The 16916-nt window shown below is 41.7% G+C and overlaps 1 protein-coding gene across 1 annotated transcript in view; it reads left to right on the forward strand.

The window, feature by feature from the left end:
• The first annotated feature begins 1753 nt into the window (after window positions 1–1753).
• LOC122554385 (uncharacterized) overlaps window positions 1754–16916 on the forward strand; it is a 94335-nt gene continuing 79172 nt past the window's right edge. Inside the window, exon 1 of the mRNA XM_043699312.2 lies at window positions 1754–2624. Coding sequence (XP_043555247.2) covers window positions 2610–2624 — 15 coding nt within the window. The 5' untranslated portion in view covers window positions 1754–2609. The remainder of the gene's footprint in view (window positions 2625–16916) is intronic.

Raw genomic sequence — 16916 nt, forward strand, 5'->3', positions numbered from 1 at the left:
GGGGGATCATTTTTAATCAACTTTGTTGCAACCAAAGCAGGGGCATGATTGAACAGAGAGAGTCAGTTCAATCCCCCTCACCCAGGAACTTGATAGTTTGAGGTAGGCTGTCTGGAACCTTGATAACATGGGGAATCTCATGCAGAGACTGGTTATAACATGGATTTATTAGAAGGTTAGTTCCTTTCCAATACTCATATTGTGGTAAAATGGCCCAAATATTGCCATCCCAGGATCTTGATTCTCCATGGAGCTCCCTCCAGCTCCAAACACTGAGCGATTGCTCAGATTTTCGGTGGAGTGGCGAGGCAGGGCAAGATCTCAGGCAGATTGCCTCTCCGCCCTCCTTCAGCCAATTTATCATTCTGTCAGTTCTCTCACTGTACAAGAATTATTGCGGGGAGGCAAACCACATCCTGTGTCCAGAGTAGTCAGTTGCTGAATTCTGAAATTGAAAGATCCAGAATCACAGACAACTGAATCACAGAATCTGACAACTGCTGTTGAACGGTAATAACATAAAGTAAGTGAGATTAGGGTGTGGACGGATAGAATCATAGAATCTGTACTGTGCAGAAAGAAGCCACTTGGTCCATCAGGCACCAACGCTCCAAAGAACATTCCCCACCCCCCTCTCCCCTCCCCAATCCCTGTAACCTTGCATTTCCCATGGCAAACCCACCTAACCTACACATCTCTGGATGCCTCAAAGCAATTTAGCATGGCTAATCCACTGGATTATGGGAGCAAACTGGAACATCTGGCAGAAAATCTCACAGACACAGGAAGTATATGCAAACTCCACACAGCCACTCAAGGCTGGAATCAAACCTAGGACTCTGGCACTGTGAGGGCAACAGCATTAAGCACTGAGCCACTGTGCCACCCCAAGTGTCATTGTGGTAAGAATGATCAGGTGCTAGATAAATTGGGTACTGGCTGGGTAGACGGTAGTGTTAGATGTCATGTCGGAAGAATGCCAGGTGGTAGCATGCCAAGTTGTTCAGGGACAAGGTGCCAGGATGAATAGGTTACCAGGGTGCAAGGTGGGAAGGGAAAAGTATAAGTGTTGCAATGTTTATTGTAGGTTGCAATGGGTGGGAGAAATTGGATTGGGCAGGTGTCAGGAGTGGGTGAGCATTGGGTTAATGTTTTTGAGCAGAGAAAGAGGAATCAAATTGGAGGGGAGGACAAGTCAACAGCTGGACTGTGGGGCTAGATCCTGCGGTGTGATGAGGCAGATTGCGATCCAGAACAGGAAAAAGAGCAGTGTGAGGTAAGCAGTTCTCGACCAGGGAAGTGGGGGGGGTGGGGGGCGTTTGCTCCTGACAGGTAAAGGGGGAATCAGCTCCAGAACTAGGAAAGGGATTAGGCCTGGAGCAGTGATCAAATCCAGTGGTGGGTCAAGTAAGGAGGGGCCACAGGGATGGAGGTAGGTAGATTGTTGGAGATGGAAGGGGGCAGAAGGGGGAGGCGGGAGTGGACCCAGAGCAGCAGCAGTGGGGGATTCAGGTCATAATCTCAGAGTAAAGGGGTGTCAATTTAAGAATAAGATGAGGAGGAATTTCTTCTCTTGGAGGGTTCCAAGTCTTTGGAATTCCTTACCACAGATAATTGCCAGGCTAAAGCCCTTGTGTATATTTAAGGCTGAGATGGCTGGATTCTTGATCAGTAAGGGAATCCAGGGTTCCGGGGAAAGGGCAGGGAAACGGACATGAGAAATGTCAAGCCCAGCCATGATCCTGTTGCATAGTGGGGCAAGCTGGAGGGGCCAAACGGCCTGCTCCTGTTCCTATTTCTTAGAAGATGGTTGGAGTTCACAGCGGGCTAAGGAGTGGGTCTGGTTTGGAGCAGGGGAACAGGGGTTGTTGGGCCTAAGAGAGGAAGGGTTGTGTGTGGTCTGGGCGGAGGTGTCGTTAGCGGTGAGAGAGGTCACTATGAGGTCTGTTCGATAGTTACTCATGAGTGAGACGATGCCTAACTTTTCCCGAGTTCCTGTTTTACTTAGTCCGCCCCGAATTCTCGGAGTTAAAATGAGACTTCCAGCGGGTTCCAGTCGTGAAGGATCTAACTGCCCAGCGGTATCTTCAATTTCCCGGGTAATTCCTCGAGAGTTTGCAAGGCTGCTTCTGCTCCCCTCCACACGCTGGAAGAACGGCGGCCCGGCCAGCGGAAAATCCCGGCGTGGGCTTTCCGCCGGTGTGTATGTGCGCGCTTCGAAAGTCGGGCGCAGGTGGAGTGAAGAGAGTAAGCGGGGGAGAAGTTATTATCTTCTGTCACCACGTTCAAACCCTCTGGAAAAGTGTCTCTTTCAAAGTGACGAGTTAATTTAAAAAAAAACAGTTGGCGTCTTCAAGTGAAAAGAAAATGGAAATTTGGCAGGAGCTGCCCACAGTAATAAGTCTTCGCACGCTGATAATCAGCTGGAGGCGGATTGCCCAGAATCACAAGGTACGCACTGCGTGATTATTTCTCCCTCGTTGGCTGTGAGGAGGAAGCAGCGGCTGGGAATCCGAGAGTTCGAGTCTGCTCGGAGTAAACCCGACTGCAGACACAGACCTAGCGCACCGTGAACTCTCAGCTCTTGGTTATCAGGAAAGCCACCCCCGATGGATACCGAGGCGGTAAGTTTTGAATGAAACCCCTGTTTTTTTTCTCTCTCTCTCTCACCTTGCTGCTGGTTCGGGCTATGGGAGACTCCGCTTTTTCACGGTGACTTTTACCTGGAGCAGAAATGTTTTCTCCCTCGCACTGTGCACGCTGGAATTGCTAACTCAAACTACCAGACAGGGAGAAATGTGACTAGCTGTACTGTCCAGCGGTTAACTTTGTGGTCTATATATTTCTCACCTAGTTATAGGCTACTGTCTTTAAACTGCGATCAAAGCAGATAAAGCTTGTTGCGCAATTTTTGGCCGCACAACAGCCGTTATTCTTAATGTTTGTACTCTAACTGATTGTGATTATAGTTACTGGTGAAGGAAGGTACATACCAGGATATTTGATTTATAATGAATTGTGAGCAAAGTACGACAAGTTAGAGATAAATACTGACAGCTTGAGCTTGCATATGTGCATTTCCTCCTCTCTCCCCAGTCATGTTTTGAGTGTGTTTGTGCTGCACCATATTGGTGGATGATTCAGTGTTGCCCTTTCCCACTTTGTCTGTCTAAGTATTTTGTTTTCATGGTTAGTTGAATGACATCAGTGTATGCATATAAGATTAATCATAAACAACTCACTGTCTTATGCTCATTGAGTGGTGATTGTTTTGATTTATGATTATATTACCCATTGGCAAATTCTGATGCTGCAAATACACGTACATAAAGTCAGCTTGTGTCTATGGAGCTAAGCTAACTGTAATAACGCATGACCCATTCACTGTTTTAATCTGTATAATTACAATGGAAATGTATTCAGCGCCTTATGCAAAATTAGTGAAAACATCCTGTCAGAATCTCAAAGTGTAAAACCTCTACTCCAGAAACAGTGTCTTTACTGAATGTTACCATAATGCTCATTGCCTGAGCATCACTGATACAAGCTGTCCATTCTTGAACTGAAGGCACTGAGGCTTATTTAAGACTTTGTCAAACATTACAAAAATGGAGAAGGGAGTCAGTGAGGTGATGGGAGAGGAAGAACAATGTATTCTTGATGTACATGTAAAAATTGAACTAATGTCTTTAGACGTTGCTAAGGAGCAGTGTGTAGATTTTTTAAAAAGAGCATGTGGTAACAAGAATAGATGTTTGGGGACTGTGAAAGCAAGGTCAGGATACACTTATGGTAAGGATGGAATCCAGTTCTGCTTAATTAAACAATGAGAGAAAGGAATCCGAAGGAAAGTGTGGCCAATAATGTCAAAGGGTGCAAAGAAGTCATTGGTAAATGAAGAGGAAAATGAATCATGGTCAGTCATGGAAGATGTCACTTGTTCTCAAAAGGATCCAAAATTAAATAAAGGAGTCATCAAAATGCATGTATGTTTATTTATAATCTGCAGGGGTAGTTTTAGAAGCTTTCTAAAAATTTTAATTGATTTCACAAATTGAGAAATTTCAAATTCCAACATTAGGTTACTGCTAGTTTCCCACTATTTTATCTAATATCCCGCTAATAAAGTAAAGGACTGAGTAATTTGGTTCTGGTGTATACCAGAAACATTGTAGACAAAGACATCTTGTGTTACCTTTCATAAATGTTATAAAAGTTCTTAAAATGCAATTCAATTAAACATAACCTTGTACAGCATACTGAAGGCATTAAAGTACTTTCAGCCATTTATCCTGCAAGGTTTGGGAACCATGTTCCTACAGCATTTAAACCAATGTTAGAACTGAATTTCTCTTTCCGCTCTTCTCCCCATGGTTTTTCTAATTCTTTCCTTATTTCTCAATAGTTTCATTCTTCATTTGTGTTCCACAGATTCGTTTTTACTCTGAATTCATGAACTCCATTATGTCCCTGAAGTCTTTCCCTTATGGAAACTTTCCTACCTCACACACAATGAACGTAATCTCCAATTTACTTCCTTAACTCACTACTCTCAGTTCTTTATTCCCTTTCAACTGTTTTTCATTGTGTTTGTCTTTGGGGAAACTCTCTTCCCCTGCCCATGTCACCTATAACTCGAGCATAGCACAGTGGATATTGGAAAGCAGAAATTAAAAAGTTAGTACTCATATATGGCAGAATATGTGCTGCTGACACCAGGTTTGCTGGGTACTTATAGGATGTTATGTTTTTATCTTTCATACAATTACATTTATGAAATTCCAGCTAGCTAACCTTTGGTCTTCTATTCACTGTAGTAATTTTGCTTAACCAATTGTTTTCATTGCTGCTGAAATATATACTTTTGTATTTAAAGCACCTTGGCTCATTTTCCACTTTAAAGGCAATATTATAAATTCAATTTAGGCTGTGTCTCTTTTTTTTTCAACTGAAGCACAATAATAACAAGAGATTCTTAATTAAAATAAATCCAGTTTATCCAGTTAGAAATGAAACTGAAACTGAAGGGCTTCTGCAATTTTATTATATATAACTTTCACACACATTTCCCTTTGCACTCCCAACTATACTTGTGACTTCACACCTGGAAAACACTTCCTACAACTGCAGTTTCCAAATGCCAAGTGTCGAGCTTTTGACCCTGAGGTCACCTTGACATTTCTGCTACTGCTGATCTGCTTAATTGCATCCTTGCTCTCACTTTACCATAGGTCACTTTTCCCCTTAGGGACATACTTCTCTTTAACCCTGACTGTTCCCCTTGGAAGGTCCATCATCTTCACTTTCTGAAATCCAATCCTTGAACAGGGATTGTGGACAAAACATTTAGCCATTCATCACCCCATAAAGTATTATTGGCCGGCTAAAACTGTTCACTATTCCAAGATCATCCAAAGATAACTGCCACCTTCCTGTTTGCACCCAAGCCATCTTACATTTCTCATTTATGTCTTCTCCATCTTCACCTTCAACAAGAATTCTGAGGTGCTCATGGACATGTTGGTTATTAACATTAAGACCATAAAATAGGCAGTGTCTGATACATCTCTTCCTTCCATTAACCCACAGGTCAGCCTTACTCTTGTCCCAGCCCTAAACCCATGTTCTTTTTCTCACTCAACTCTACTTGCCCTCTCTAAGATTATCCTATCAATTATAGCCACTTACTGCTCCCTGATCCTGTCCCCATTTTTTTTTTAGATTAGATTACAGTGTGGAAACAGGCCCTTCGGCCCAACAAGTCCACACCGACCCGCCGAAGCGTAACCCACCCATACCCGTACATTTACCCCTTACCTAACACTACGGGCAATTTAGCATGGCCAATTCACCTACCTGCCCAGCTCCTTTTCCACCTATCCACTCCACCCTCTCCTCCCTGACCTATCACCTTCATCTCCTTCCCCATTGACCTATTGTACTCTATGCCACTCTCTCCCCACCCCCACCCTCCTCTAACTTATCTCTCCACGCTTCAGGCTCTCTGCCTTTATTCCTGATGAAGGGCTTTTGCCCGAAACGGATTTTGCCTGTCTTCGGATGCTGCCTGAATTGCTGTGCTCTTCCAGCACCACTGATCCAGAATCTGGTTTCCAGCATCTGCAGTCATTGTTTTTACCTAATTCACCTAACCTGCACATCTTTCGACTGTGGGAGGAAACCGGAGCACCTGGAGGAAACCCACGCAGACACGGGGAGAACGTGCAAACTCCACACAGTCAGTCGCCTGAGGTGGGAATTGAACCCGGGTCTCTGGCGCTGTGAGGCAGTAGTGCTAACCACTGTGCCACCGTGCTGCCCACTAAAGGGTTGACCAGTCAAAATTCCTTTCAGGAGTGAGGGGTGGAGATGTTAAAGGAATAAATTTCAGAGTCCATGCCTAAATGGTTGAAAGCACAGCTGTCAGTGTTGGGTTGAACCACATTGCAGATAAATGAGGCCAGGATCAATCTGAGAGGAAGTGTTAAGTTGGCTGTATATTCTATGCCAAGATTTTCAAAGCAAGCATTTTTAATACAGCTGCTTATAGAGGCTCTTGCTGCCAGTACATGCTCACTAGAGACTACATAGTTATGTGATTAAGACAAACAATTCAGTGTTACTTTGCATGACTGTCCCAGATATGGCATCACTAAATAAAAAGTCAAATTTTGAAGCTCGTTTTCTGATCTTTGACAGTACATTTCTAAAAGCTGTGCTGGATTCTCTTAGAAATGACTAGAGCAGATTTTCCACACTTTTTTTTTCCAGGGTAATGCACATTCTTTGCAAAGCTTGGGAAGATCAGCCACAGTTTTCATTTATATTACTGTCTTTAACATAGCGCAAATGTAAACTGATAAAAGTGATGAGTTGAATGAGGAAATATTAGAATAACTGACTATGAAGCTTTGTTGAAGATGCATGTTTTAAGGAACATCTTTAAAGAAAGCGACAAAGGTACAAAGGTTTCAGGACAGAAGATAAGAGCTGAAAACTGAGGGCAAAGTTGCTAATGGTAAGGCAAAGAAAATAGGAGTGCCAAAGAAAGCTGAACTCTTGGAGGATTATCGGCCTGCAAGAAATTGCTGAGATAGGGAGTGGCATGACCAAGGAGGAATTTGAATTGAAGGATATGGAGAGTGGGTGGCACAGTGGCTCAGTAGTTCACACTACTGCCTCAGCACCAGTGATCCAGGCTCGATTCCACCCTTCAGCGACTACATGTGCAAGAGTGAAAGGCTTAGATGGGACAGAATTCTTAAAATATATCCAGGAGATATTTTTAAGCTAGCACATAGAAAGTTCTGCAAGAGAGGGAGTGATGCTGGACTTAGTTTTAGAGAGCGACATGGACAAGCAGTAGATGTGGTAGTGGGGGAAGCATTTTGATGATGGTGACCACAATTCAGTGCGATTTAAGGTAAGAAGGGACAAAGGACAATGATGAACCTGAAATAAGGGTTCTGAATGGGGCCAGGCTGAATTTATTAAGATTTAACAGGATCTGGACAAAGCGGACTCAGAGCAGCTACTCGCAAGCAAATCCACATCAGAACAGTGGCAGATGTTCAGAAGGGAAACACCGAAACTAAAGGACCAACATATGTCCATTATGTTTAACAATTTCTGATTGAACTTTTTCAGATGCTATGTACCTGGGGATAGTGCAGCTGAGGTAATCTACATGAAGTTCAGTAGATTTTTGGCAAGTCTTGCATGACAGATTTATCAAGAAGGTAAGACCCAGTGGGATCCAAGTCAGTTTGGCAAATTGTATTGAAGATTGGCTTAGCAGTGAATATTGGGACCAGCAAGTCCAGAGAACCCTGGATATCAAAGAATTGATAAAAGGAAGGTTATGGGAGATACTGAAGGTGGATACCCTCAAGGAGTATGGGAAATTTCAAGGAGTTACTTAAAAAAAATTAGGAGAGTAATAGAGGGGATGTGGAAAAAAAACACTAGTGGGTAACATTAAGGAGAATCCAAAGATGTTTTGGAAGTATATTAGGGGCAACAGAATAACTATGGAAAGTTGATTCTTTTAGAAACCAAAGTGGCAATGTATGTTTGGAGCTGATATGACTTGAGGCTTTAAATGCATCTTATTGATTATGCAGAAGGACAAAATATGTACAGAAATTAGGAGGAGGTTGAAAGAAGTTTGCTTTGAGAGAGGTGGTTGAGAGGAGATTTAGCAGGCATGAAAGAGGATAAATCTTCTTTCAGAAACAAATTTGTAAGGAGATCTCAGTTATCTGTAAGAATAATAGGGTGATGATTTGGAGGTGCTGATGTTGGATTGGGGTGTACAAAGTTAAAAATCACAACACCTGGTTATAGTCCAACAGGTTTAATTGGAACTATTATGGTATTCTAACAGATGAAAGACTCAACAAACAATCAAGGTATTTTTCAATGTATAATTTCAGTTACATCACACTTTTGCTATAAATTCTGTGTCTTATAATTGTGTCCTCCACAACCACCTGATGAAGGAGCGGTGCTCCGAAAGCTAGTGCTTCCAATTAAACCTGATGGACTATAACCTGGTGTTGCGTGATTTTTAAAATAATAGTCATAGAGTCATAGAGATGTACAGCATGGAAACAGACCCTTCGGTCCAACCTGTCCATGCCGACCAGTTCTCCCAACCCAATCTAGTCCCACCTGCCAGCATCCAGCCCATATCCCTCCAAACCCTTCCTATTCATATTCCCATCCAAATGCGTCTTAAATGTTGCAATTGTACCAGCCTCCACCACTTCTTCTGGCAGCTCATTCCATACCTGTGCCACCCTCTGTGTGAAAAAGTTCCCCCTTAGGTCTCTTTTATATCTTTTCCCTCTTGCCCTAAAACTACGCCCTCTAGTTCTGGACTTCCCAACCCCAGGGAAAAGACTTTGCCTATTTGCCTTATCCATGCACCTCTCAATTTTGTAAATCTCTGTCAGGTCACCCTCCGTCTCCGACACTCCAGAGAAAACAGCCCCAGCCTGTTCAGCCTACCTTGCTGTTCTTTGAGGGGCCTTATTCTCTCCCTCGTTACTCTTTTGTCCTTAATGTATTTGTAAAAACCCTTTGGATTCTCCTTAATTCTATTTGCCAAAGCTATCTCATGTCCCCTTTTTGCCCTCCTGATTTCCTTCTTACGTATACTCCTATGCCCTTATACTAAGAATTCACTCGATCTATCCTGACTATACCTGACATATTCTAGGAGAACTGAAAATGTGTTGCTGGAAAAGCGCAGCAGGTCAGGCAGCATCCAAGGAACAGGAGAATCGACGTTTCGGGCATAAGCCCTTCTTCAGGAATGAGGAAAGTGTGCCAAGCAGGCTAAGATATACCTGACATATGCTTCCTTCTTTTTCTGAACCAAACCCTCAAATTCTTTAGTCATCCAGCATTCCCTTTACCTACCCAGCCTTTCCTTTCACCCTAACAGGAATATACTTTCTCTGGATTCTCATTATCTCATTCCTGAAGGCTTCCCATTTTCCAGCCATCCCTTTACCTGCGAACATTTGCCCCCAATCAGCTTTTCAAAGTCCTTGCCTAATACTGTCAAAATTGGCCCTTCTCCAATTTAGAACTTCAACTTTTAGATCTGGTCTATCATTTTCCATCACTATTTTAAAACTAATAGAATTATGGTCACTGGCCCCAAAGTGCTCCCTCACGGACACCTCAGTCACCTGCCCTGCCTTATTTCCCAAGACTAGGTCATGTTTTGTGCCTTCTCTGGTATGTACATCCACATACTGAATCAGAAAATTTTCTTGTACATGCTTAACAAATGCCTCTCCATCTAAACCCTTAACATTGTGGCAGTCCCAGTCTATGTTTGGAAAGTTAAAATCCCCTACTATAACTACCCCGGATCGGTGCTGGGTCCTCTACTTTTTGTTATTTAGATAAATGATTTGGATGCGAGCATAAGAGGTACAGTTAGTAAGTTTGCAGATGACATCAAAAATGGAGGTGTAATGGACAGCGAAGATTACAACAGGATCTTGACCAGATGGGCCAATGGGTTGAGAAGTGGCAGATGGAGTTTAATTCAGATAAATCCCATGTGCTGCATTTTTGGAAAGCAAATCTTAGCAGGACTTATATAAGGTAAGGTCCTAGGGAGTGTTGCTGAACAAAGAGACCTTGGAGTGCAGCTTCATAGCTCCTTGAAAGTAGAGTTGCAGGTAGATAGGATAGTGAAGAAGGCGTTTGGTATGCTTTCCTTTATTGGAACTTTATTGCTGGAACAGCACAGCAGGTCAGGCAGCATCCAGGGAACAGGAGATTCGACGTTTCGGGCACAGGCCCTTCTTCAGGAATCCTGAAGAAGGGCCTGTGCCCGAAACGTCGAATCTCCTGTTCCCTGGATGCTGCCTGACCTGCTGTGCTGTTCCAGCAATAAAGTTTCAACTTTGATCTCCAGCATCTGCAGACCTCACTTTTTCCTTTATTGGTCAGAGTATTGAGTATTGAGTATTGAGTACAGGAGTTGCGGCTGTACAGGACATGGTTAGGCCACTGTTGGAATATTGTATTCAAGATTGGCTTAGCAGCAGGAAGAAAAAGGAAATGGTCGAGTCTGTATGTCTATGTATGTGTCTGTCTGCCTGCCTCCAAGTGGTATACTATTGGGTTCAGTGCTAGGTCCCATGCTAATGGTACATTAATGATCTAGACATCAATGTAGTACTAAATTTGCCAATGATATGAAAATTGGTGGTGTAGTAAATGGTAAGGAGGCAAGTCATAGACTGTAGAAAGCTATATGGGTTGGTCTGATGGACTGAACAGTAGCAAATGGAAATTTGTCTTAAAAGTGTGAGGACCAACAAAGCAAGGGAGCACACATTAAATAGTAGACTCTAGGATGTATGAGGATCAGAGTGCTTTTAGTATGCATGTACATAAATCCTTGATGCAACAGGTAAAGGTTGATATGGTTGTTAAGACAGCATATGGAATACTTGCCTTTATAAGTCAGGCATTGAATACAAGGGCAAGGGTGGGGAGTACTCTCATCAAACAGTGGTAGTGTCTCAGATTAAAGACCCCCTAGCTCCAAAGGTGTCATGACATCTCCCAAAAAGGTTAATTATAAAATATCTACAATATCACATAACTACAGACCAAGTGCTGGAAAATGGTAGTAAAATTGATGGATGTTTGATGGCCTGTGCAGACACGATGGGTCAAAGACCTCTTTCCATGCTATATAAACTGTGCTCAGTCACAACCACCTGATGAAGAAACAGTGTCCGAAAGCTAGTGCTTCCAAATAAACCAGTTGGACTATAACCTGGCATGATTGTGTGATTTTTTTTTTCTCTCTTTTAACCAGGCGTAAGGAGTTCATCTATAACTTTGACATTGGGATTGTGACCATCCATTTAGCTGCCTATGCCATCTCCTACTGTCTCCTATCAAATCAAGGCAAACATTACATCCAAGGAGCACCCCAGCCCAAGCATAAAACTTGCATTTCATTTCGAGTTTCTCTTTCACCACCCATCAAAACCTATCTGTAAAACTTCTCTCTTCCTCTTTTAATCATTTTTCTCCCTAAACCCCCGACTATCCAACTTCCTTTCCTGAGCTTATTGATATTTTAATTAGTCCCACCCTTCAGCTACTTTCCCCACCCCACTTGCCTTCAAATCTGTCATTGTTGATGAAAAAGCAAAATCAACACTTCGCTCCTCAAAGAAAAAATACCCATGACAATTACTTCTTTGCAAACTACAGCTCTATCTCCAAACTCTTTCTATGTTATTTCTTCTAAATCCATACCATCTTTGCATTCTGAAACAGCTCTGAAATGGCCATTTTTGAAATCTGCAAATGACATTCTATGGTTGCAATGACCATCGTAAACTAATTTTCATTTTCTTCAATTGTTTTTTGGCCTAGTTGATCAAAGCACCTTCTACCAACACATCTCCCTCACTGCCCAATTCAGTGGCAAGTTGTGTATCTGGTTTCATTATCAATCCAGTTGTAGGCTGCTCCTGCAATGGTCTTGTTTTCTGCTCCATTCACCTTGAATAAATCCCCTTCCTATTTCTGAACTACATGCTATCCTCTGGCAACACCTATAGGAGAATAGGTCACACTGTACAAATATGCCTTGCATACCAAGCTCCCCTTCCTCGTCTTTTCTCAACTCCTCCACTGTATGTAGATTTTAATTGAAGAATTGACAATGTTAGGAAGACAGAAACCACTGTCTTCAGCTGCTACAATAATCTTCGATCTTTGTCAATAATGGGGTGGCACGGTGGCTCAGTGGTTAGTACTGCTGCCCAACAGCACCAGGGACCCGGATCTGATTCCAGCCTCCAGCCCCATGTCTGCGTGGGTTTCCTCCCGGTGCTCCGGTTTCCTCCCACAGTCCAAAGATATGCAGGTCAGGTGAATTGGTCATGTTAAATTGCTCATAGTGTTGAGTGCATTAGTCAGAGGGAAATGGGTCTGGGTGAGTTACTCTTTGGAGGGTTGGTGTGGACTTGTTGGGCTGAAGGGCCTGTTTCCACACTGTAGGGAATCTAATCTAATCTAATTCCACCCCGATCTCAGGCCATTATCTAAAGCAGAGCCAGAACTTTTGAAGCTGCTTCAACCAATGTCACTGGACTGGACTTCCAACTCCATCCACCTCTATTATAAGAATTCTTGATTTCGTCTCAGCAAGGTTGATCTTTTTCAACACCTCAGCTGCTAAAATGCACATCCATTCTTTGGTTGCCTTCAAGTTCAATTATTCCAATTCTGTTACTGCCAACCTTCCGTTAGATGTGTACCTTGCCTTTAAGAGAGTCCATGTTTAAGGATTCCGTGTACTGTGGATGTCTAACATTGTGAATAGGATTCTTGTGGTGCTGTGCTGGTACCCAACATTCCCTCTCAGCCATGCGTGCAGCCAACGTTTTGTGCTTGTCAACCAGCATGCTGATGTGGGTCAAAAAACTGACTTCCGGCTCTGGAAGCCACTGCCATGCTCAGACCTGACGTCTGCACAGTAGAAATAAAATTGAGGGGACAGTGGTAGTGTCCCCACATCTGAGCTGGAAGCCACAGACTTAAGTCCCATCTCTCCAAAGGTTTGCAAATCTTCTTAAATCATAGAATCTCTACAGTATGGAAGCAGGCCATTCAACCCATTGAGTCCACACAAACCCTCTGAAGTGCATCCCACACAGATCCACCTCCCTATCCTATCCCTTTAATCCTGCGTATCCCATGGTTAATCCACTGAGCCAGCAAGTCACTGGATTGTGGGAGGAAACTGGGGTACCCAGAGAAATCACTCATTAGGCCAACATCCTAAGGGGGAAGTTAAGAATCAATTACATTGCTGTGCTCTGGAGTCATATGTAGGCCAAGTCAGGATTGCAGTTTCCTTCCCGAAAGGACATTAGTGAATATGATGGGTTTTTCTGTCAGTCGAACACATGGTCATCATTCAAGTTTCATTTCCAAATTTATATTTTTTTTATTGTTGTGACAGGATTCGAATCCTGGTGCCTGGAACAATACATGATTCTCTGGATTAATAATCCAGTAATAATACCACTAGGCTGTCATCTCCCCAGTTTATTCATTTTAAGCCCCTCATCACAAAATATCATTACCCTTCTCCCTCACTCCCCACAACACTAGCACATTTAGGCATTTGCTAAATCTCCCAGATGCCAACACCCCATTAACAGTCCCAAATTCTCTCATACAACTTCCAGGAACTTCTGTGCAAACATGACTATCCTTCTTTACCCCAAAGTATCAAAACACCCATCTCCATTTGAGCTTCAAGAGCATAGCACTGCACTCCAAGGTATTGCATACCTCTGCACTTGTATTCATGTTCCAACACCTATGTCATACTCTTACTGCAGCAGATGCTCTTATCTGTGCTCCTTCACTGTAATTTTACTTCATTGGATGGCTGGTTGTGATGCAGAGTGACATCAACAGCACAGGTTCAATTCCCACCCTGGCTGAGATTATCATGAAAGACTCTTCTACTCAACCACTCCCCTCATCTAAGGCATTGTGACCCTCAGGTTAAACCACCACCAACCGTCTCTGTCTCTTGAGAGAGTAGCCCAATAGTCCTCTGGGACTATTAGAAACTTTACTTCATTGGCTGTAAAGCACTTTGAAATGTCCAGAGGTTCTGCAAAGCATTATATAAGTACAAGTCTTTCTGTTAAAAATAGTTAATAATGCAACCAGAGTAAAAGCAATACATCGAGGTTCATTTCTCTGCCATTTAATTAGGATTAGATTTATTGTTACATGCACAGAAGTACATTGAAAAGTGTACAAAGTCACCATTCCTGGCACCACCTTAGATACAAAGGTACCTATGTACAAAATCTTTGGTACAAGGCTACGCTCTTCCTCAAGTTGAGCTGAGTCTGACCACCACCCAGGCTCAGCGACTGCCATTTTGTCTCCTCAGCCGTTCCTTCTGCCGGCCCCAACCACTGCTACACTCCAGATTTCAATGCTGTCACTGCAGCAACCTCCACAAATGAGTTCTCACTCATGTTCTATCTAGGAGTTGCCTTGAGATTATGAAACCTTGTTAAATCACACTTGCAGCTATATGCACAATTCTGGTCTCTATTATTAGAAAAATGGTACAGTGGCACTGGAGATGATGATGGTACAAAAACTATTTTCAACGTAGATAAGCATAGTTTCTTAATTCCACCATCGGAAAGTTAGGCCTCTTATTCCTAGAAGAGAGAATACTGAGGGGTAACCAAAACAAGGTAAAGATCATGCAACGATTTAATAGGTACGTATGGAGAAAATACTTGCATTTGTGGAGGAGCCCAGAGTGGGAGTTAATGAGATAAGACAATCACTAGGACATCCAGTAGGGAATTCAAGACCGATGTCTTTATCCAGCAAGTGATTAGTATATAGAGCACATTATACTTGAGGAATAGCTCAGATGAGCAACATCAATGTATCTAAGTAGGAGCTAGATAAACTAAAGAGAGAAAGGAATGAAAAGTTATGGTGATGAGATTTGATGAAGAGTTGTTGAAGTTGACTCATATCGAGCACAAACATTGGTGTAGTTCTGTTGGGATAAATGACCTCTTTCAGTTTTGTTTCTGTGAATTGCAATCACCTCGTCCCATTGTTTTCAGATTCTGGGACAAAGCTTTTGACCATATTCCTTTACCCCCATCTCTTGTGGATCCTGCATTTTGAAAACTATGTAGCTTTGAGAAAATAAATAAAACACTATATTAACAATCAAAATTGTGGTCATCGATGTTCTATAAAAATATGGATATATTTTAAACCATAGATGTCATTAACAAGCGCAAATACTGATGTAACAAAATATAATTTAACTTCTTCAGTTATGACTAATACTTTTCTCTGTGAAAGATACAAGGTATTCATAAAATCCTTGTGTGTCTTCAAAATTTAATAACATTTCATATACAAAAGATAGCAAATCTTTAAATAGGCAAAAATCACAAGCTTTCAATAAAATACAGATCAAATTTATCACCATCAACAGAACCGTAATCTCTTGGTATATGTCATTCCATCAGCTTTTTCCAGCAGTTCACCTTCTCCGGTGCCATTTTCAATCAGTTTCAACATTAGCAACAATAATGTTAAAAATAGTTGAAATATGATTTCATGTGTAACTTTTGATTTTGCTTCTGTCATGTGAACACCAAAATCATTACAGTTTCATCTGCATTAGCACAATAAGCGTGTTCTCTTACTTTCTAACGTACTGCATAAAATCTTCAAAACATTAACATCTAATGCTTTATACTTTTCAGTTTTTAATCTTGTAATTTAATAATGTACAAAGCTGGTCCAGATAAATTCAATGCTACGGTAAAGGTTTCAGATGATATGGAAGACGAGATTAAAAAAAATACAGAACGGGAAATATAAAGGAAATTTGCACAGAACCTTTAACCTAAAAAGTATCAATGTTATGGATAATTGGCAGAACAGTCCATTTGAAGAAGATAGAAGTTTATTTCGTGTAATTGGTTGGATTGCTGAACAGAAAAGCAATTCAGGGCTAGGAAGGTCCAGATGACACACCAAAAAAGAGCTGATTGGTCTATTGGAATGAAAATTCTGGCATAACAATTACTTTCTATTGTCTATATAGAAGTGTATTGTTAGACTAAAAGTGTCTTCCTTAAGGTCTGATCAAATGAATTCAAGAAGTCACATGTGCTTTAATATAAAGCAAATTTATTAGCTTAATTTAATTTAGATATGTGCAAACTTATGAATGAATCAATTAACTTAAACTAATTCAGACATATTCAACAAGTGAGCCTCACTGCTTTGTGCCCGTCAGAGACTCTAGTTGATGCTTGGAGCTCTATCTAAGTTTCCACAGCTCTGGACTCGTGAACCCCAGTTTGATAGTGAAAGGTATCACAAATTTGAAAAGGTCCCTGATATTAATATTATTCTAGTGTTGTATCACCATGTCATAAGTACTTTAAGTATTTATCAAGACATTCCGTTGTGCATAAAGCAAGTTTAAAAACGTCTCCAGGTGGCTATAGGTTAACTAGATAAAAGAATGGTTCTCAGCCACTACCAATCCCAGCCAGGAAAGCCCACTTCCAAAGAAAAAATTGTTTTACCAGAGAACATTATTTAAAACCTTTCAGATGGAGACTGGTTGATGCACTTTTAAAATGTTCTGTTTTATTCATTCATTATTTAAAATTCTTCATGTTTGTAACTATTCTGTTATTTCCATTTGAGTTTTGAAGTTGACTTGTTTGTTTTTAGTATTTTGTTGAGCATTATATAAACTCATATCAATAGATGCACTGAGTTTTTAATCTTGTTGGCATTCTGAAGATGAGACCATTTGTTTTAGATAA

The sequence above is a fragment of the Chiloscyllium plagiosum genome, unplaced genomic scaffold (assembly GCF_037043375.1).
Source record: "Chiloscyllium plagiosum isolate Xiang-an unplaced genomic scaffold, Cpla_swu_hap1 HiC_scaffold_9, whole genome shotgun sequence".
In the NCBI taxonomy this organism is placed as follows: Eukaryota; Metazoa; Chordata; class Chondrichthyes; order Orectolobiformes; family Hemiscylliidae; genus Chiloscyllium; species Chiloscyllium plagiosum.